Below are 24,190 nucleotides of genomic sequence, written 5' to 3' on the forward strand. Positions count from 1 at the left end.
TGAGTTTTTAGATAAGTAGGTTAGAGAGCTGTGATAATGGAAAACTGAGAATGCCTGAGCTGTCAAGCAGCATGAGATCTGAGGTAACTCAAGGAAACTTAAGTGAAGAGCTCATAATGATGAACATCAAGTATGGTTTGAAAAGAGCTGCCCTAGAAATGGCACTCCCAAGAGGTTTGCTTTTATATAACCAGTACATTCACTGACTCAGTTCTTGTCACTGGAAACCAGTATCATTTCTAAGATGGAGAGATTATTGGAAGAGGAATAAGGTTATTGAAAAGTATCATGAGCCTTATTGGAGACATGTCCGTGTATTTTGTTAGGTAAAGGCATTGTGGAAGGGCTGTATTCACAGGAGTAATGTGTGAGGCTAGAGCTGAGGACTGAAATCTGGGAGGATAGGGGAGTCAGTGAGATGTGGATGGTGATTTAAGTCATGAATATGAATAACAATGCCTAGGGCCTGTGGATAGAGGAAGGAAGGAAGATATTTAGGAGAAATAGCATAGTCCCAATCAAAGACAATTCAAAAGGAGTAAAAAGGATTTTCCTGTACAGTGAAAAAAGGTTGTTTGCAGGAGAATAGGGTACACTATATACTAGAAAGCAAAATGAAGTAGGGCAATGATGCAATATAGCCATTATGTGACCAAATTTAAGAATGAAGTATCAGCATCCCTCTAAGGGGGAGGGTGCAGACTTAGATATTGTTCTAGGCAGAAAAATGAGGGAGACTGTGCATGTTCTAAGGGAAGAATGAACCAAAAGATGACAGGTAACATTCTGTAATGTCAGTTATGCCACAGAATGTTGGAGTCAATCTCTTTTGGGAAAGTGTTTAGAGAAAGAAAACCAAGATTAAATAAAGATCTCAGAAACAGATAAGAAGTGGCAAGTGAAGAAATGGTGAGCTGAATCCACTTCAATTTGAAATTATGATTTCAGAACAATATATAATCGAGGCTTTTCCTGGGAAGGAAAAAAGAAATAAGCAACAAAAATAGGGGGAGTAAAGCTTAAGTAGGCTAATTTACTCATGGTTCATATATGCATATTGTCAAAAAGAGAAATGCAAATCAAATACTTCATAATTTTCCAAACCATTTTCCGTTAACCCTAGAGCAATCTTTTAGAAATTAATATTGATTTTCATAAAGAGATACATATCTGCAATTAGTAACTCTGGATTCATATTCATTATATTTCTAAAGTTAAAAATTCAGTGAAAGTTAAATGTTTTTCATTTTAAAAAGCATGTACATTATAACTTCTTTCATAAATCTGACTCTTCCTTATATTCATTCAACTTCTGCCTCACTTTCCTATTTACAATTTGTTCACTGTTACAGTTTAACAGCTGAATAAGAACTAATAATATTCCTGTTCTCATTGTGGTTTATGAGGATTGAGACATGTGCAAGGTTTTCAAGAGTATACTGGTAAGAGCTGCTTATATGCTGTTTCAAGTTATTTTTTATTAATATAGTTATTGTTGCACATTAGTACAGGAAAAAAAAATACCTAAATGTTAAAAAACAAATGTTAACACTGGGTTGTTTCTTCCTGGTAGGATGCAAAGAATATATCCATTCCAAATCTTCTGTGCTTTTTAGACTGTTTAAATATTAATAGTTCTCTTATATAATTTTCTGAAATGAAGTTATTTTTTCTTAGAAAACAACTGATGACCTAGTAGTTTAAACAGCTGACTTGTCAATGTTCCATCCTTTGCTAGAAAATATATCATCTCTGGCTATGTTTATATGCATTGCATTAGATCTTTACCTCTCCAGAAACCTTTCTTTGTACTGCTTAGCTATCACAAATGTTTATGAAATGAGTGTTCTGATAGTATCTGGCTGAGAAGAAGACTGACACTTTACTGTCTTGAATACCAATCTAAAAGTTTAGAAGACAAACCACTTGGTTCCTACAGAAAAGAAGAAAAAAAAAATGCTAAATACTTTTCTAGAAATTGAAGCAACTGGGACAAAATGGATTATCCTTACATGTAAAATATACACACAATTACTCTGAAGATGAAGTTTCCCATCATTCATAAGATTAGAATAAAAATTTTTTAAAAAGCAGGAAAGACATTATTTGGTGGGTACATTTCCTAAAGGATAAAAAATAGTTTTCCTCTAACATATCTCTTAAAACATGAGGCCACCTTCAGTAGGAATGTCTTCACAGAGTTCCTTATGTGAGCCTGCTGCCTTAATTCACACCCACAAAGGGGAAGACAGAGAGAGAACCCCAGGAGAAAGCTTGGCAATTAATGTATTCCTAATCAATGCAGATATCTCTGGATAACTGTAGAAGAGTGGCTCCAGGACCAACACAGATATGAATGCCAGGTGGTTTGATATGTGAAATAGGCTGGGTTTGCATATTACCTACATACATCTTCCCCAATATTACATATACTACTAAAATATTCTAAATGTCATGTAAAATAATTCTTTATTATTTAGGGATTGACAGCAAAAAAATAAAAAATAAAATGTATAATCACTAACTCTTCAGTTCAGTTTTCCCCCAAATATTTTCCATTCTCTGTTGATGAAGTCCACACAAGAAAGGGCCTCCTGTATCTGCATTAAACCATAGAACCTGCAAGGATGCTGACTCTACATTCAAATACAAGTTATTTTCTCCATCATGGTGTTTCCTGTCACAGTTTTCCTTCCACAATAACTCCCTCATCTCAGCCAGGCGTGGTGGCACATGCCTTTAATCCCAGCACTCGGGAGGCAGAGGTAGGAGGATCGCCATGAGTTCAAGGCCACCCTGAGACTACAGAGTTAATTCCAGGTCAGCCTGGATCAGAGTGAGACCCTACCTCGAAAAACCAAAAAAAAAAAAAAAAAACAAAAACCAAAAAAAAAAAAAAAAAAAAAAAAAACTCCCTCATCTCTATTCTCATTTTAGATTTCTTCTAAATCTTTTCTTAAATAAAATAAATACCCATCTCTTCGCTAGTTTCCTTATATTTACTATGCAATGATTTTAGCCTCTCATGAAAAATACTCCTGAAATGATAAACACTTTCTAACCTTTGCTCTGTCACAAACATCTTTCATTTTTTCCCTATTCTGCTCAGATACTTAAGTTTTCATTTCAGCCTTCAGAATTCTACTGCTTGACCAAATCAACCAGAGGTCAAATGAGCTCTTGATATTTTCAAAACATATTTTTTTTTTCATGAACAAGTTTTCATGTTATAAGACATAGAGCTAAATTCAAAACTATGAATATATCTAACCACACAATTCCTCATTTATAACTAGATGGTGCTGTTGAAGAAGGTATTTAGGAACAGATATCACAGCAAGGCATTTTATGGAGGGATTTTTTTTTTTTTTAATAGACATGTCATTACACAAAACAGAGTTAGGGAAACTTAAGCCAACATAGTATGGCCTCACTGTCAGGGTGGCAAATAAATGTAGAAGCTTTATTTAGCCAGCTGACATCATTCACAACTTGAGTAAATACCTGACTGGTCTTAAATGATGTTCAAAGCATCAATTAACAGTGAGGGCAGGGCTCCACAAGTGACAGATTGAAAGGGCAGTCATCTACACATTTTCTACTTTGCAATGAGCTAACTCCTGTCACAGCTAAGCAGCAAACTCTTTAAAACCTGAAATAATAAGAAAAATGAGCTTTCTCCCCATTATCAAGCTGCCACCAATTGTGGGCTACAAGTGGGCCTATAAATACTACATTCCTCAAAAAAAAAAAAAAAAGTGTTATCCCATTTATCTGGTGCTAAATTTACTCTCCATTGGAGAATTTGCTTATCTTTTTTCAGATAGACACAGATCCTAAGGAAAGAACCATACCATCAAACCTCAAAAGGGCTCCAGATGAAACTAAGAATAATTGGGGAAACAAGCAAGAGTGCTTTTTACTTGGTGGACCTGGTACCAGCACAAGGGTAAAGGAGATACACACAGAGAACAATCAATTCATACAAAACCAAATATCCAGAGAGGCAGAGGCTCCCAAGACCTCATCACTGAAGCAGACCTAAAATGAACCCAACATGGCTTAGGGAAATTTGCAGAAGAAGGTCATAATACACAGAGACATTGCCTCCTATTCATAACTGATGGCTAACCCCACAAAGCACGACCCATATTCCACAACAAGGAGGGTCCCTGTGGAGGGGGATGGTCAGGGAGCAGGCTAACAATGGTACCAACTTGACTGTATTCAGTGAGTACAAAACTAATATAAATAAATAAATAAATAAATAAATCTGGAAATAGTACATTGCAATAAAAAGAAAACTGAGGCTAGGCATGGTGGCAACACACCTTTAATACCAGCACTTGGGAGGCAGAAGTAGGAGAATTGCCTTGAATTCTATGCCACCCTCAGACTACATGTCAAGTCCAGGTCAGCCTGGGTGACAGTGAAAGCCTAAAAAAGAACACCAAAAACCTGATGATTGAAGAGGAGACATAATTCTACAACTAATTTTCTACTATTGTCCTCTATTGACTTAGACAAATCTCTTAAGTTCTGTGGACTTCAGGTTACTTTATTAATAGAATGATAGGATTGAAATTATGAGTCTGAAGTCCATTTCAACACAGATGTCTTTGAAACTGTACCTATGTAATGCCTTAAAAAAAATAAAGTAATGGGCTTAGTGGTTAAAGCACTTGCCTGGAAAGTCTGACAATCTGAGTTCCATTCCCTAACTCCCAAAAAATGTGTGTCACATAAAGTGGCACATGCTGCTTGAGTTCATTCGCAGGGGCTGGAGGCCCTGGTGTGCCCACTCTGCCTCTCTTGGTCCTCTTTGCTTTCAAGTAAATGACAATAATTTTTTAAAAAACAAAAACAAAGTAATACCATAGTGAAATGTTACAGTGATATGAAGTGTCCAGTTTGTATTCAATAATTTCTAGCAGCATTGTACATTTTTCAGAACATTCTCATATGCAAAACAGTAGTGTATGACAATGACCTTTAAAATTATGTTCAATAAGTACCTCAACTCTGTGAGAAAACTCGGTTGAGGCAGAGGGACTGAGCAACCTCTTTAAAAGAGGCATATATTTTTCAGAAATTACATTGGTCCTCCAAACTCATCTCGAGAACTGAGAAGCTAGGTCTCAAGGTTTACTGTCATGTTTCCTTTTTCATTTATCCTTGCATGTTTATAACCATAACCATAGAGATAATGATTCAACAAACTTCATTATTTTATTTTCTTTTTAAATTTGTTTTCATAGTTTTAGTTTTGAAAGTATTTCACAGCTTCTCCCAAAAAAAAAAAAAAAACCAACTCGGGAAAATAATATTTTGTAGACTTCTACTTTGTACTTAAATATGTACCAGTGCTGCCTTGACGCATAAAAGAACACATCACAGGACTACAGGAGCAGAATTACCTAGAAGCATTACAGAATATATTAGTTTCTCACTGGAGAAAATGACAGTTAACATTTCACTTACATGCTAGTTCTTCAAAATGAATATAAATTGCATGTATTAGCATTATTGAAGCACAATTCTAAAATCTAAGATAACTCCTTTAAAAAAAAAAAGAAAAGAAAAGAAAAGAAAACCTTTATGCAAGCCAGGCATGGTGGCACAGGCCTTTAATCCCAGTGCTCAAGAGGCAGAGGTAGTAGGATCACTATGAGTTCAAGGGCACCCTGAGACTGCATAGTGAATTCCAGGTCATCCTGGGCTAGAGCAAGACCCTACTGTGAAAAACAAAAATCCTTTATGCAAAGCTTTTTTTTTTTTTAAGAAACTCTGATTCCTATGCTCTCACTAACATCTCATATTTGAATAAGTGAAATCGCCACTAGAGAATGCAGCTAAGCTTTTCTTTATTTTTTTTTCCCCCAAAATTCCACCTACCTGTGTATCTACAGCTAGCAAGAGTGACACATGATTGTGTTGACTGCTAGTATGAAGTGATGTGTACGTTTCCTGGGTGTTTGGAATTCTAAACCATTTTGTGTGTATCAGCAATGCACTGCTTCCAGTGATATGCCATAGACTGATGTCAATGATTTCAGAGTTCAATTTGAATAATGCTTTTTCCCCAGTTCATTTTCTTCTCTTTTCTGATATAGCAGTGAAAGTCATTTATTCCTAAGACCTGATGGTTTTTTCAATTAAGTTGTAAATCAATATTATTATTTCATTAAAGTGTAATTTATTACTTATTCACCCTAATTTAAGAAACATTAGGTCATATAATGTAGTAACAGCCTCTCTCATTATTAACATAACTTGTTATTTCCTACCCAATTTTAAGAAGGTATGCATGCACTTCCCTGTGCTTCTTTACTTGATTTTAAGACTAGGACAATTTTCACATTAACTTTTAGTTTCAGAAGGCAGTTCTTGAAAACTCAACATAATAGAATATAAAATCTCCATGGTACTTTTCTTTAATGGTAAAATCTTTCTCTTATATGTAAATCTGCCAGGGTGGCAGCTTTCATTCTGTTGCCATGCCTGCAGAAAATGAAATTTTTTACTCATTGAAACTCTCAGAGTGGCCACTGCACAGACCTTGCTGCACAGACCTTGACTGATGTCACAGTTACTGATGGAAACAGACAAAAATAAAATAACTGACATATATTTCAAATGACTGTTACGTTTTTCAGTTAACAGTGCAAACACTAAACCACTCTCATGGAAAACTAGTGGCAACTCAAGATGACAGAAAATTGTTTATGGAAAAAGGTTTTAAAATAAATTCATAACAAATAAATAAAATCTTTTTTAAAAAAGAAAACATGATAAGGGTTGTAGAGATAGCTTAGCAATAAGGTGAATGCTTTTGAAGCCTAAGGACTCAGGTTCAGTTACCTAGTACCCATGTAAACCAGATGCACAAGGTGGCACATGTGTCTAGAACATATTTAAAGTGGCTAGATACCCTGGTGTGCCCATTCTCTCCCCCTCCCTCCCTCCCTCCCTCCCTCCCTCCCTCCCTCCCTCCCTCCCTCCCTCCCTCTCTCTCTCTCTCTCTCTTTCTCTCCCTCCCTCCCTCCCTCCCTCCCCCCTCCCTCTTCCCTCCATCCCTCCCTTTGTCTCTCTCTTAAATAAACATTTTCTAAACTCTTAATAAAACATTCTTGACATAGTAGTTCCAAATAGAACAGTTTTGAATATATGTATGTATGTATGTATGTGTGTTCACTTAAATCCTATTGGAAATCAGCAAGAACGTATCAATTGCTAATCTCATTTTACATATGAAAAGAGCTAATTCAAAGATTAAACACTCAAATATGAGCTAAGAAGTAGAAATTTGAACCAAGATAGTTTAGGAGCTTGATAGGATGTTCTAATCACTGTAGCAAGGGACAATAACTTTGTAACTATCTTTTAACATATTTTTAATTGGCACTTAAAATGCTATATATATATATGGGGCACCATGTGATGTTATGATACACAAATATGCTGTGTAATGTTCAAATTAGGAAAGCTGAATCTCCTTACTGATGCATGGTATCCCATAATGTAATAATTAATCTCCTTAAGTCCATATTTTCTATATGCCAATATGTATATGTGTATCTGCATATGTATAATGTCTTTGTGGAGACTGAACATAAGACCTCTCATTTCTAATGCTAGAAAGTGTTTTCACAGAACTGTATTCCAGTCCTATCTCCATACACATCCTAACGTTAGATATTTCATAAAAAGTTAAGGAATAGTATATTAGCCTTCTTAGGGGCAGTTATAGTTTTTAAAATAAAACATTTTGGGCTGCGGTGATATCTCAGACATTAAAAGTGTTTGCTTGAAAGCCTGCCAGACCAGGTTCTATTTCCCAGTACCTATGTAAATCCAGATGCACAAAGTGGCACATGTCTGGAGTTTGTTTGCAGCGATAAAGAGTCCCTGGTATGTACATATGCTTTTCTTTCATAAATAAATAAAATATAACAAAATAAAGTAAAACATTTGACAAATGTTTTATAGAAAGCAATTGTCACTATTTATCTAGAAAGTGATTATACCCTCAGGATAATAAATTGATGAGAGTAAAAATTTTCCAGTGTCCCACTGTTACAGAAAAGCTAGCTTAGCACTCTTCATGGGAAATTGGAGGAAATGGAAAATGCCACAGCCTCCATTACACATGGTTTCTTTTGAAAGTTTCTGCCTTAATATTCCAGTAATAGTAGGTGGAAGCTGATGCACACACCACCTGAAGGTCCTACCAGCTCAATTTCAAACTGCACCAGCATTCTCACTGCTGTCTTCTCCAGGTCTTCCACTTCTTCCAGGATCAGTTACCTCTGCCCTAGACTTACTTACTTACTGCTGACACCCTTGCCACCTTATAGACAATTCTGGTTAAAAAGTTGTCTGGACTCAAGCACAGTGGCTAACTTATGTCATCCTAGGACTTGGATGGTAAGGTTGAGGCATGCCTAGGATAAATAGTGAGACCTTGTCTTAAAACACTGTACAGGGAAGGACAAAGGGAAGAGGGAAGGAAAGGGGCAGGGATAAGGGTATGGAAGGAAAGGGGTAGAAGCAGAGGGGAAGAGAGGATGAGAAGGGAAGAAAAAGAGAAGAGAAAAGAAGAGAAGGGAAGGGAAGGGGAGAGAATAGACTCTTTTATTCGGTTTTGTAATCAATTCTCATTGTCTAGGTCAGGCCCTTGTGTAAGGCAGAGGAATATGTCTAAATAAAATATAAAGAGGAACAAGTGAATATTTAATTATGACTGTATTTTTCTATTAATCTGTATACATATGCATGTTTCAGGAAACACTGTAAGGTCACATTCAGTGAGACCATGTACCTAAACTTATTAATCCTGTCTTCTATTAAATATGTAACAGCTGCTATTAGCAGCTCTGTCTCTTATTGTTTTATGATTGAAAATTCATTACATCCACATCATCCATAAATCTGGTTCTGTTGAACACTGGGTTAGCAATGAAAGAAAGAGGCTTGCAAACCCTCTGTACTGCAAGCCTGTTGGAGAAAACAAGTGCAATGAACTACATGTACTGTGAATATTCACTTCCTTCTGTATTTTATTTTACTTCTTTAAATACAGGCTTCTTATGATCAACTGCATGGATTTCATACACAAATTTTTCATAGGTTATAACCTATGGATGGAAGACATTACTACCAAGTAGAAAGGATAATATGAGAAATTTCCTACAAACATAAAGCTCTTATAGTACATTTAAAAGTTACAATAAACAAACCCCACACAGACTGATACTCATGTAAAGCTATCTATTATTTTGTATCTACATATGATCTGGAATGTTTATACTATACATAGAAAATATTAGTTTTGGAAACTAGTATTGTACAAAATAAAAGAAGGCAGAACTAAAATGTGTCCTTAAAAGAAATTAAAGAGCCTGGAATACTGAAATAGAAAACCATTACTTTAAAACTGAAGATGCCTCAACATAATGTAATCATATTACTTTTCCAGGAGAGAATTATCATTCTTAAAACAGTTCTGTTAAATTTATCTCCTTAAGTTTTAATCAGCTCATGTCAAAAGTGAATGAAATAAGGGGACTCTTACGTTCTTCTAGCCAAGATGAAAACAGACATGTGCTGTTCTCTACATAGGAACTGTTCCTATGCTGCATTAGTTATTTGTTGTGAAGGCTTGCAACACCTTTATTTTGCAGAATACATGCATTTTATTTTTTAAAATTTTTTGTTGTTGTTGTTCATTTTTATTTATTTGAGAGCAACAGACAGAGAAAGAAAGAGGCAGATAGAGAGAGAGAGAGAGAGAGAGGGAGGGAGGGAGAAAATGGGCATGCCAGGGCCTCCAGCCACTGCAAATCAACTCCAGACGCATGTGCCCCCTTGTGCATCTGGCTAATGTGGGTCCTGGGAAATCAAGCCTTGAACCAGGGTCCTTAGGCTTCACAGGCAAGCGCTTAACGGCTAAGCTGTCTCTCCAGCCCAAATACATGCATTATCTAATGTCCAGTATACTTCCTAGGAGACAATGCCATCTCCCAGTGAATAAAAATAAACTTTTATTTCATTGTAAATTTATTTTCTTAAAATCCTGATTGAAGAGCTGCACATGGTAACATTTGGGAGGCAGGGGTAGGAGGATCAATGTGAGTTCTAGGTCATACTGGTCACACTGAGAGTTCATAGTCAATTCAAGTTTACCCTGGGCCAGAGTGTGACCCTACCTCAACAAACCAAGAAAAAAAAAAAATCCTATCCCCCCCCCAAAAAAAAAATCCTGATAGATGTGTTCACAACCAAACTATTTCTTCTGCCATTGAAGCTTTATCGATTTCCCGTCTATAGCCTTGCCTATCATTATACCTGTGCTGTTTGGTTTTGTGTGTAAACATGGTCAAGTTACAGTATCCACATTCCATCAACTTCTAATGTACGTGTTACTAGGACATTATTTTGTAGTCGTGACACACACGTTTAAGCAGTCATTCCAATTAACCTGGAAAGGTCTGACTTAAGTACGCAAAAAAGTTCTGGGAACAGAAGTGAGACAGACTTGATGTTTTCTGGGGAAAAATGAAACTCCAGCAGAGGCTTGTAGGGTCAGTTCCAGCCTGCTCATTCTGATGGCCCAACAGGTGAATTTCAGGCTTGTCTATTCAGCTCCCAACAAATGTGTAATCCACACAAGTGAACATCCTACCAGCTCCATTCCCCCCCCCCCACCTCAGGTTCCATTTCTTGAATGGAATCTTTAATTTTTTTTTATTTATTATCTTTATTTATTTATTTGAGTGACAGACACAGAGAGAAAGAGGCAGATACAGAGAGAGAGAATGGGTGTGCCAGGGCCTCCATCCACTTCAGATGAACTCCAGATGCGTGTGCACCCTTATGCATCTGGCTAATGTGCGTCCTGGGGAATCTAGCCTCGAACGGGGTCCTTAGGCTTCACAGGCAAGCGCTTAACTGCTAAGCCATCTCTCCAGCCTCTTGGATGGATCTTTAGTGGATAAAGTATTTCAACATTTTTTAGTAGTGAACGCAACTCAACTCTTACTGTGTTCAGTTTGTGCCTTATCACATATTGACGGTCAGCAGGAGGTGGCACTCTGCCCTTGTTTTAACTCCTAGGAATGCTACCTCACAGAAATGACTCACAAGTCTCTGGCTCCAGCTCTTTCTATGTCATTTAGATAGCAGAGGGCAGCTCTGATTCTGGCTATTAAGTTTATGGCAATAAATCCAACTGGAATATGAGCAATGCTCTACAGAGCCATGAAGTGTCTCAGCATGCAGAACAGCTTCAGCAACAGTGCCTTGTGCATTACAGGGATCTGATAAATGAGCCAACGGCCAGAAAACATCAGCATTAGTTTTAATTAATTTAAATTCTTTCATCATTAGTTAAATATAATAATGATAGCATTGCTACTTGCCATACTGGATTATCACAAAAATATTAACAGAACCCATGTTTAAAAGTAAGATATCCTAATGTCCATTAAGAATGAGTGAAATTGAACTATTTTGGTATCTTGTTAGTATAATGCTCTGCATAAATTCATTGTGTGTGTGTGTGTATGTGTGTGAAAGACAGAGAGAGAGTGAGCAAGAGAGAGGGGCGTATATGACTGTCACTTTGATAATTTCTATGGAAAATAAAAAGCAAGAATGACTGCTAATATTTTAGGTGTTCTTTGTTTATTTTATTTCAATAGTTGTTCTAAGATTTCATGTAGTTCTCATATTTATAACAACTGTAGTAAAAAATTACTGGCAACCTTATTTAGGGATCTACAGTCTGTTTTTTGTCCTATGAGGACCTACTTCCTGTTAAAATGGATTTGGCTTTCCTGCAGCATACACTCTAACAAGGGATATACATCTTCAAATAGGGCTACAATAATGTCAATTTGCAAAGTGCCATAAAGAAGGGAATCTAGAAAGAGTTCTTCAAGTTGTTTTAATGTAATTTGCTACATTCTCAGATGAAACCAAATGAAAAAAAACAAAGCCAACCTAATTAACCTAACCTCATTTTCTGCAAATTGCAGAACTCATTCTGAGAAGGTGTTTCTGTACCTATTAATTAATGTTAGATGTCTTACAGTTATGAACCTGTGATTTAGTACTGGCGACTTATCACTTTCAACAAACAGATCTTCATGCCACATTAAACCACAGTACTAAAGTAAAAGAGAGTTTGGATTATTATAGAATCTTCCAAAAATTTGCAAACCAGTTTTTCAATATGACATATTTAAATTACATAAAATCAAAGAACCTTTGGTGGTTTCACTTGAAGTATATAATTATACTCTGATTATGAAAACCTGAACATACAACAGAAAATAACAATAACAATAGGTTTTCAGAGGATTTCATTTGATAAAAAACATTGAAGAAAAAAAATCTGAATTTTCATTGGTTATATAACTTCATAATAAACCTTGATAATGAATCATTACAGGAATTTCAAGAAATTGTGCTTGACATAGAAAATATTTTAGTGCACCTTCTTTTCCATGAACTCAGCAGGAAAATACATACTTAATACACCCTATAAATCCTGCTGCTGAGCAAGGGTTGGGGAGACATTTCTTTTCACCACCTTTCCTTTTTCTTTCCGCTGATTCAGATACACACCAGCACTGCACAGGATTCTTGCTAACAAACACAGGTATTCCGTTCAATAATGTGTTTTACTTTTCCTAAAACAATACAGAAGTCTAATCTTTTTATATCCCAGAGATGCGTTAAGGAGCCCACAGACCCCTCAATTCTCTTCAAAAAATACTATAGTTTCCTATTCATTTCATGCTGTCTCCAATTCAGCTATTCAACTTTGATTTTTATTCAGAAACCCAACTCTTTAATTCACTTTTGCCACATCAAATTTTTAACTCAGATTTCTCTGATATATACTTTGCTTTGAGGCTAACTATGAATAGCACCTGTTTTTAATATCTGGTTTATAAATTATACTCATTCACTTTTTACACATTCCAAAAACAAATGCATTTTTAAAATTCAGGATATAGATTGTTTTTCTTTATTAAAACAAAACAAGTCTAACAATGAATAACAAAAATGCAGTTTTCCTAATTTTTATACTTTAAGTTTTATTTGTTTATTTTTTTGGATGACAACTGCATTTATTAAAATTGTGCCTCATTTTTTCAGTTCATATATTAGTTTTTATTTCTAGTCTGTTTAGCGTAACATTACAGTGCTTTTAAAAAGAAGGTAAATTGTTAGTTTCCAGTTTCCCATAGGAAATAACATTGCAAATACTTTTTAACAACAATCCAACTCACATTAAAAGTGGATGCATAAACTACATGATTTAAACAGAAACTAAAATGGATATTTTTTAAAGGACCTTTTTATTTGGAGAGTAAAACTCCTTATCCTACTGTACACTACTTACTTATGTAATTTTTATCACTAGTCATTAGGAAATGCATAGGCAGTTTTCTAGGAATAATAATAATTACTAATTAATAACATGAACAATTAATTTAAATAATATTCTATGAGCTATTTTTACCTTTGCATTATAGGGAATGTAATGTTTTGATAAGGCTTCAGGAGTATGCATCCATGTTTTGTCTGCAACAAAGAAAATACAGCATTAAATTAAACTCCAGAGTCTACAGCATCATATCCTTACAGCAGCACTTTAAGGGAATCTCAGATGAGTAAGAACATCCAATTACAATATTATTTTCCTGAATTAAGAAACAAGACAACAATGCAACTGGAAAACATGGTATTCCTATCTTAGTATGAAAAGTTCCTATTTATATTTATCTCTTTATTGAATAAAGTGTTATTGCCCAGTCAGATCTGGAACTTATCATGCTCCTCAGGCTGGACTTGAACCTCCCATACTCCTACTTCAGTCCTTTTATTACTAGGATTATAGGCATATACCACAAAGTCTAGTGCTTATTTTAAGTGTTCAGATAATAAAAATTATACTGATTTTTAAGTTACTGTGTAAAACTAACATCTATGGGATATATATAATGACAAATATATTATTGAAGATATTTAAATGCCACTCATTCGAGCTTTGTACCCATGTACCACCTTGTGTGCATGCACAAACTTGCAGAGGTGTCACCTTGTGAGTGTGGCATACATGGGATCTGGCAAGTCAAACATGGGGCTATAGAATTCACAGGATGGGAATCATTAAAAATCCAACAATAACAAATATTGGTGAAGATGTTGGGAGAAAGGAACCTTCATTCACTCTTGGCAGGAATGCAAATTTATACAACCACTATGAAAATCAATATGGAGATTGCTGAAAAAGATGAATATAGAACTACAAACTAAATCAATTATTCCCTCCCTGGGCATTGATCATGAATGCTTCACAGTTCAGTACAGAGATATTTACTCATCCATGTTTATAGCTGCACAATTCATAATAGCTAAGAACTGGAATCAACCCAGGGGTCCATCATTGGATGAATGAATAGCAAGGTTATACTACATTGACACAATGGAATTCTTCTCAGCAGTAAGTAAAAATGATACAATGAAGTTTGTAGAAAGAATGGACAGACTTGGAATAGATCACACTCCGCGAACTCACATAATCACAGAAAGACAAACACCACATGGTCTCACTTATCTGCAGTTCCTAACCTGGACCTGCTAGAGTTGCTGTCACAACTGATAGGCAACACAAGGCCCAGACAATAGGGATGGAAGGGTTTGGAGTAGGGGGACAGGATACAGGAAATGAACACCAAATTTAACCCAAGTAAGCTGAAACCATAGAAACTTTTATCCTTGGAGATAGCCTAAAATATAAACCCTCAATAGGAGTAAGAGGGTAGCAACTGAAAAGTAGGGTTCTGGTGAAGGTGGGATATAGCCTAAGCTTAAAAGATTTTATTTCCTGTCTGTGACCTGTAACTTCTAGTACCACATTGGTTGCTACCCACATTGAACTGTTGATTGGAGAGACCTATGTGGTCCCCAAATCAAGATAGCTTTCTGTCTAAGCACTTGATTATCCACCTGATGCAAAAGTAAGGCCCTATTGTTGAAGACAGCATATGCTTCTGACAGAGAGCAAGGAGAAAAAATGGCTAAATTCAGAAGAAAGCCAGTCCCCAGACAGTTTGTCTAGTGCTGAAAAGCGCTACATGAGCTACTCGGGGAAAATGGCCAATAATAGTCTGACCAAACAGAAGTCTAACTTACACAGAAACAAACACCCTGACATGATGTACATGCCAGTGCAATAGTGGCACAACAGCCTCAGTAGGTAACCAATAGTTTTATGATTGGCTAAGAGATCCACACAGTGTAAAAGGGAACCCATATTTGAAAGTGGGAATAAGATCAGAATCCTATGGAGACAAAAATTATGTTTCCTAGTTTCAAGCTCTCACTTGTCTTTGGATAAAAGAGGGGTTACAACCATCAATTTCTCCCTAGATTAATAATGCTTATCCCATTTAAACTGTGCTTACTTCACTCTCTGTTGGAGAATATATCTTCTTTTTAAGAAGGTAGCAAGACCAGAGGAGATAAACTGCCCCTCACACTTCATCCAAGTCACAGTTGAATCCACAAATTGGGGAGATAAGCAAGAGTGCAGCTTCCATGCTGTTTCTTGACAATCAGCACCACGGTGAAGGAGACAGACCCTAAGGATATTAAACACCTACCCCAAAGCAGAAATTCAGAAGCTCCTAAGAACTCCTCACTGAATTAGACTTAAAACTTACCCACCATGCATCAGGGAATTTTGCAGAAGAGGGGGCAGAAAGATTGTAAGAGCCGCAGGTTGAGATATCATCCCCAGAGGCATTCCCAACTCTCAAAAAAACTGACTACTGATTACACAACGCGTAAACCACAACCCCATGGGGAATACCTTCAACCTTACTGAGGAGCGTTCCCCAAAGAATGGGGGCAGGAGCGAGGGAAAAGAGAGTACCAATACATGACATATCCATATGAAACATCTTGTTAATAATAATAAACAAAAAGTTGGCTCTGGCCTATAATTTCCAGTTCTAGAAATCAGTGCTACTCATACTGACCTATTGACTAGAGAGACCTATGTGGTCCCCAATACAAGACAGGCTTCTGTCAACACACTTGATTCCATCCATGAGTAAAATGTAGACCTTATTTCTGAAGACACCATGTTGCCAATACAGAACACAGAGATACCTGATTGGAATTCAGAAGAGAGCCAGTCCCCAGAGAATTAGCCTGTGTAGTGTTAGAATGTGCTACATGAGCTCCTGGGGGAAAGTGGGCAACAAAAGTCTGAGCAAGCAGGGGACTACACTACCCAGAAGCAACAAGCCTGACAAGAAGTAAACACCAGTGCAATGGTGGCACATGACCTTGCTGGGTAACTGAAGCTTCCTTATTGGGCAAGAAAGTTGCTCAGTGGAAAGGAACCCATATCTGGAACTGGGAACTAGGTCAGAACCCTATGGAGACAAAGATTTTGCTCTCCAATGCCAAGTCTCCACTAGTCTTTGGCTAAAAGATGGCCTACATCCACCAAAATTTCACTAAATTAATAATGCTTATCCAACATAACCTATGATGACTTTATTTTCTATTAGAAAATCTGCTTTTCTTTTTCAGAAGGCAGCAATGCCCAAGGAGTTAAATCACCCTTCAGATTTTAGCCAAGGCCCATGTGAAACCACAGAGAATGGGGTAATGGGCAAGAGAGATGCTTCCATGGTGAGCGTAATAATCAGCACCAGGGTGAATGAGACAGACACTGAGGATACATTCACCAAGGCTCAGGGACTAATGCACAAGAGGGGGCAGAAAGATTTCAAGAGTCACAGGTTGGGGTTTCATTGCCAAGGGCAATGCCTCCCCCGCCCCCCCGTAACTGACTGCTGCTCCCAGAAGGCATAACTCACAACCCCATGGGGAATACCAGCAACCACCCTGAGGAGGGCACCAGTGGAATGGGTGCAAGAAGGAGGGAAATGATGGCACCAACACATAATGGATCCATACAAAGTATGCTCTTAAATAAAACCCAACAGTACTGGAGAAATGGCCTAATGAGCAGTTAAGGTGCTTGCCTGTGAAGCCTAAGAACCCAGGTTCAATTCCTCAGATCCCATGTAAAACCAGATACACAAGGTGGCACATGCTTCTAGAGTTTGCTTGCAGCGGCTAGAGGCCCTGGAGTATCCATTCTTTTCTCTCTCTCTCTCTCTTTTTCTCTCTCTCTGTATCTGCCTCTTTCTCTCTCTCAGATAAATAAATAAAATATTAAAAATAAAACAAAATAAAAGAGACAAAGTTAAGCACTTTTGCGTACACACAAACACACAAAAATAAATTAAATAATAAATAAAATATGTTATGCAGTATACAATGATACTAGTTATGAAAGTAACAACTGAAGTATATATTAACTCAGGATATGATTATGGCTCCAGATGTCAAGATATATAACTTCTCTCATAAAATTCTGCTTTTCTCTGTCAAACTAAAACTCATTGAAATAGTTCTATTGGTGAATACCACAAGCAGAGCTTTAAAAGCTTTTCCTTCAATACATAAATCAGAAATGGTGGTCAAAATAAAGCTCCTGGTATAAACCTCAATTGTGGAGGTGGAGCAAAATGCATGATGAGTACTTTCCTGATTCTGAAAATAAATAAGGTCAAAAGAGAATTGAAGATATAAACAGCTTAAAAAGAAGGAAGCAAACCAGGATTTCACACTGTTTCTGATTGTGTACTCCTACTATAAACAACAACAACAACAAAAAAGCAGATGTAAAATCTCTGCATACTAATCCTAGTCAAATGTATTATCATGTACTCCCTGGGATATGTCTAGGAAACATCACTTTAATCTCCTTCAAATAAATACTAAATTCAATATGTGCAGCTTCAACCACAAAACATTTAGAAACAGAATTATAGGCAGATGTGGTTACACACACACACATACACACACACGCATGCACGCACACACATGCGCACACACACACACCAAAAGGTCTCATGGACCTCATTTTCAAAATAAGTCATTATAAAGTAAATATGTAATGAGTTGTGATGGATGGGTTCTATTATTGTATTAGAAATACTTCACAATGTCAAAGCCTGGTTTCTAGTACTTGTTACTACTAAAAGAAAACATGTCCCTTTATGTGTGAAATCATAAGCGAACTCTAAATTGTAAAAAAAAAAAAATGTTATTTGCTTCCTTTTATGCAGAATATAAGTAAAACAACATAGTTCTAGCTTCATAGCCTTGACAAATGACTTCAAGGTCACATTATCTAAATGTCTAAGAAGGCATTAGTCTTCAGGTCCACATTCAAGTATTTGAACACTTCTCACTTCACTGATAGAATTTAGTTAATTTGGTAAATCTATTGTACTTTTACAGGGTTCTATTGGATTGCATTTTTCCTATATTAAATCAATGATCTTATAATCTATCCCTATTTGTCCTTCATTAAACTAAGCCCCATGACTTAAAAGCAGCCGTCAATCAATGAATGTTGTCGCTAACAGCATGCCAGGTTCCAGCTTTGCTCTCCTATCTTGCCGTATAAAATGGGTTATTTCACCCCTGACTCCTTTCAGAAAGAATGTGTGTCGTACCTAAAAGCAAGAGTAGAATAAAGAATGCTATCCACTGGTTCCAGACTCTAGATTACTGAGATATTAGATAGTCTAATGCTTAATATTAACATTGGGCATTTCCCCCCATACAACACTTAAGAAATAACTTCAAATTAACAATACTGTATGAAAATAACAAATTAATTATGTTTTTCTGAACCTCTGTCTGGCAATTAGCAATATCTAATTAAAAGGCCAAAGTTGACTCAGTTGTTTTGTTACTCCTTACACTTAAGCATCTGTAATTCTACCTTTGCCAGGTACCTCTTCCTGCCTTAAATAAACAATAAATTTGAATGGCTTAATTTCAGCATCTTTTTCTCAGTTCACTGGTAGTAGGCTAAAAAGGACAGAACCTCTGTGACTTCACTACAGAGTTCCTTCCAGAATCAAAGGAGGTGCTGTTGGGATGTCACCTAACTACAGAAAACTGAAATAGTCCTTCCAAATGAGTGTATTTGGAAATGCTTTGTCAGATGCATGTTTTCATGCTTCCCACATGCAGTATGTGATACATTCTTTCTTTTAATCCTGCTACTCGTGACTATGATGTATTTAGTTATATTTATTTTAAATCTCTAACAATATTAATAGCAAACTGGCTTTGGTCTTGTTGCTACCAAATCACCCACCAATTATCCAACATTAATCCGCCATGTATGGCATGTCCATTGCACATGGACACACACATCCATACATACAAATACTCTGAATGATTTCACATTTGCTGCCTTCATTAAGCACAGAAAATCTAGTACTAGATTTCAAAATCTTTGGGGGGGTGGGGAGGTTTCGAGGTAGGGTTTTGCTCTAGCCCAGGCTGACCTGGAATATACTATGTAGTCTTAGACTGATCCTGAACTCACAGGGATCCTCCTAACTCAGCTTCCCAAGTACTGGGATAAAAGGCATGTGTCACCATGCCTGGGGGAGGACTGAGAGAGAATGGGCACACCAGGGCCTCCAGCTGCTGCAAATGAATTCCAGATGCATGGTCCCCTTTGTGCATCTGGATTTATGAGGGTACTGGGGAATCAAATTTGGATTGCTAGGCTTTACAGGGGCAATAGTCTTAACTGCTGACTCAGCTCTCCAGCCACAGATTATTTTATTCCACGAGTTTTACAGAATCGTCAAAGTACATGTAATTGCATATGTTTTGTGAGCTTAGTATATTGACTCCAATCTTAAGAGTAATAATCAAACCGTATTAATTTGTAATATTTATGGACTTGAATTGCAGTAATATAACTTCACTTGTTTAATAACAGGAAACAAAAAAAAACCTAATTTCTTAATGTGTGCTTTATCTCTACAGCAATTGTGCTTTGACTCCCAGGTTCTCTTACCTTTCTTCCTGCTAAAAGCACGATTCATGATGGCAGTCCTCCAAGTCACCGTTCAGTTCAGTAAGCTCTAAATCCTACAAAATAACAAAATATTAAAACAGTAACTTCAAGAAGTTATGGTCAAGAGAATTTTATAAACCATTTGTTCATATAGTTAAGTTAATGATTTACCAAAAATAATATAAAATATTTACTATTCAATATGGGAAAATTCATATGACCAGCATTTCCTAAATAAATAAACAGAAATCCAGAGTGCAATGAAGTCAAACAAAGTTCACAGTAATATGGGAAAAATAAATCAAAACTGAACCAAGAAGCTAAGGAATAGATAAAGGAATTGTTACCTGTCTAGAAAGACAGAAGCTGCATATTTTTCAAAACCTAAAGCAAACTTCATGGAAAACAGTTCTATATGTAGGGTAGAGGATTTTTTTAAAACCTGCTTAGATTCTTCATAAAACACTAGTATATACTTTTTCCAGTATCTTTCTTAAAGTTACAGTATGAAATGTTAGTACATTGGTGAAAATATCCCTAAGTAACCTTATTAGTTCATTTTATATCTTCATTTGCTATACATAAACCTAGAAATACATTATTTCAATGTGACCAAGAAAACATTTCATGGTGATAAATTTGTTTATAATTTATTGAAGCATTACCATTCTACAGTTGTAGTAATTGGGGGGGGGCAGTTTAATATTGAAACAACAAACATAATTGTAAAATATTATGAGATAGAAATAGTGGGTGCCACTATACTAATTATTTTAATCTCAAATTTTATTTTAAATCAGTCATAACACTGAAGAATCAATGGAGCCTCGGGATATTAATATTTTAATTTAATTAAATTTATAAATTTTAGGTTATATGGTGAACATTTAAAGAATTTTACAATCAATAAATATTTCTAGGACTGGAGAGATGGCTTAGCTGTTAAGCACTTGCCTGTGAAGTCTAAGGACCCCAGTTCAAGGCTCAATTCTCCAGACCCACGTAAGCCAGATGCATAAGATGGCACATGTATCTGGAGTTCACTTGCAGTGGCTGGAGGCCCTGGAGGGCCCATTTGCTCTCTCTCTGCCTCTTTCTCTCTCTCTCTCTCTGTCACTGTCAAATAAATAAATAAAAATAAACAAAAAAATAAATATATCTAGATATAAATTTTGCAGCAATTAGGTCTGAAAATTAACAACAATGACATTAAAAAGCAGTTCCCTATACTTCAACTTGATACTCAAGTTCTTAAAACATTTAAATCACAGATTGTTATGATTAAGAAAACTAGCTATGGTGTGACTATTAAAACCTATAAAACAGGAAGAAAAAAACATGAAAATTGATTAAAATATAGATCATCTAACAGCTCACAAGTTTTGTTAATATCTTTTTCAGGATCAGAGATGAACCCAAAATAAAGTCCAGGCAGTAGTATTAGTAGGTTTAATTCTACCAAGAAGATAAACTTGGTGAAGAACTGAAGTTATTTCTTCTGTGAACATACAGACAACACATTTTGTACTCTCAAGGCATTTGGACATCATACATATATATATAAAATAAAGTTATATATATATGATATTTATATACATATATGTATATAAAACTTTATTTATTTGAGAGAGAAAGAAAGAAAGGAGGGAGGTAAGGAGGGTGGGAAAGGAAGGAGATAGAGAGGGTAGAGAATAGGCACTCCAGGGCCTTTAGCTATTGCAAATACACTGCAGACACATGCATCACCTTGTGCATCTGGTTTTACATGGGTAGTGCAGAACTGAACCTGTGCCCTTCGGCTTCGCAGACAAGCACTTTAACTGCCAAGCCATCTCTCCGGACCCCTACCTGCACAGTTTTGCAAATATAAGTCAGGGAGGTAATTATTTAATTATATGACAATTTCCTATCCAGTATTGACTGCTGCAGATGTCACAGCAGCCTGAATAGAGTCCAACTATGTAAACTTCATTGTTTACGGAGGTGTCCAACATTCTAGTGTACACCGTTGCTTTGACACTCTTGATTTAATTAGTAGTTGCTCTGAAGGTCTTCTGCTTACATCCTCCAAGTGGAAGACATGTTATGATTTTCTACATTTTGCCTTCCTTTATTACAATGTTTATTAGTGCCTAGCAACATTCATAAAACATTTGCTCTTCCTTCAGGTATATTTGGAACCATGTTAGACAGAAAGCACTATACCAGGCATAACAATATGAAAATAAGTGTGAAAGGGTTTCAGATTTTAAAAAGTTACCACCCTTAAAGGTATTGGAGAATTGACATGGGGCTTTGAAAATGAGGGACATTTCTATACAGGAGATACATGCAAGTATGAAGCATGGAATGACTTCAGAGTAATAATTTCCAAAGGCCAAAGGAGAAGAATGTTTGCAGCAGGAGGGCAATTGTGTGGAAGTGTGGGTTGATTAGTGCACAGAGATTCTCCCCACAATGCTATACTCCTATAGCAAATCATCAACTTTTGCCTGTGGTACTCCAATAGATTATTCAGTGTTGCAGTCATTTTCAAAGAGACTTTTCATTCCCTTATATTGTGCTGGAGGTGATTCAACAATCAGTTCTGGGATGAGATGCCTTCTGCTCCTGCCAGGACTATCATGCATCCTTATTTTAACTATAATGGGGCCACAGTAAAATGAAATTTGTTAGGTTTTTGTTACAGTCAGCTTCACAATGCTGGGACAAATAACCAACCAGAAGCATCTTATGAGAAGAAGGGGTTTATTTCAGGCTTACAAATTCCAGGGGAACACCACCAAATGGTGGAAGAAGCAGGCTCCCTTTCATCCAGTGAAGCAGAGAAACACCACCAATAGGCAAAATGAGTAATGGCCAGAAAACACCAATACCAGGAAGCAGGAACTGCCAGAGCTCAAAATGATCTCTCTACACCTTAGAGTTGGACTTATGATCAGCCCACAAACACATCTTAGAGCTGGACTCCAAGATCTGTCCCCACTTACACACCTCTTCTTCAGTAGGGCTCCACCCACTGGAGACTCAAGATTCAAGCCTAAATTTATAGGGCCACACATTTAAACCACACATTTCTTCCTGTCGCTTCTTACCAATCTTTCAAGGATAGCTGCTAAAAAATTTCTCCTTAAAAAAAAAAAAATACTGGAGAGATGGCTTAACAGATGAGATTAGGCTGTAAAGCCTAAGGACCACAGTTTATTCTCCAGCTCCCATGTAAGCCATATGCACAAGGTGGAAGATGCATATGGAGTTCATCTGCAGTGGCTGGAGGCCCTGGTGTGCCCATTCTCTCCCTCTCTCTCATAAACACATAAATAAAAATTCTCAGAAATCCTCCTTTTGTTTATTTTGAAAATGTACTTCACCTTGTGATTTGGCAAACAAAAACAACATTGTCAACAACAACAACAAAAAATCCAGTCATTCTCCCATTCTTTCTAATTTAACAACAACAAAAAAAGAAGCATTTCCTGTGTGGCTTTGAGATTCACTACACTCCCTGTTGCAGACAGGGTCACACAGACCTCAAAATTCCTGTTCTTTGCCTCCATAAGTGATTAGCAGAACCGTTGTTGTCCACCCACTGATTTCTTAAAACACATGCCTCATTGTCTTGATGGAATTTTAATCTCATTTGGCCAAGGCTCCTAAACTTGGGCCCTCCCCCAGTCCCATTAACCCAACCCTTAATTCCTGCCCTTTCCTAATACAGGCTGACTGCAGAGTCAAACTCCAGGTGCATGTGGCACTGTGTACATATGGCTTTACATGGGTACTGGGGAAATGAATCCAGTTCATAGACTTTATGGGCAAGCACCTCAACCATTGAGGCATCTCTCTAGCCCTGATCCACAGTTCTCAATTGCATTTCTCACTAATGTTTTCCTATACCCAGTTCTTCCTAGCCCTGTTTTTCTTCCCTGGAGATACATGCTGTTCTTCTGATGGACATGTTATTTCTACATCAGCTATCTTTCTGGCCCTGTTCAAATCTTCAAATAGTCTCTTCTTACCAAGTCAAGATCTCATTTTTATTTGACAATTCACTTTATCTTATGTAGCAAAATTTCTGTAAACTAACCCCATACTAATCTGCTGAACTAATTTGCAAACATTTCAAAGCATCCATTAAAATGAAGCAGACCCTTTTGTTTTCCTGCACTAATGAATGCTTTCATTTCACTATCTACT

At 36.7% G+C, this 24,190-nt stretch overlaps 1 protein-coding gene across 9 annotated transcripts in view; it reads right to left on the reverse strand.

Annotated features, from left to right (window-relative positions):
* The window catches only part of Gulp1 (GULP PTB domain containing engulfment adaptor 1), a 253,795-nt gene that overhangs the window by 77,045 nt on the left and 152,560 nt on the right, over positions 1-24,190 (reverse strand). For all 9 annotated transcript variants that reach the window (XM_045147979.1, XM_045147982.1, XM_045147978.1 and 6 more), the window contains 2 exons: positions 19,994-20,067; positions 13,535-13,596 (listed from right to left, as the gene is read on the reverse strand). In XM_045147979.1, coding sequence (XP_045003914.1) covers positions 13,535-13,596; positions 19,994-20,021 — 90 coding nt within the window. In that variant the 5' untranslated portion in view covers positions 20,022-20,067. The remainder of the gene's footprint in view (positions 1-13,534; positions 13,597-19,993; positions 20,068-24,190) is intronic.

The sequence above is a fragment of the Jaculus jaculus genome, chromosome 4 (genome assembly GCF_020740685.1).
Source record: "Jaculus jaculus isolate mJacJac1 chromosome 4, mJacJac1.mat.Y.cur, whole genome shotgun sequence".
In the NCBI taxonomy this organism is placed as follows: Eukaryota; Metazoa; Chordata; class Mammalia; order Rodentia; family Dipodidae; genus Jaculus; species Jaculus jaculus.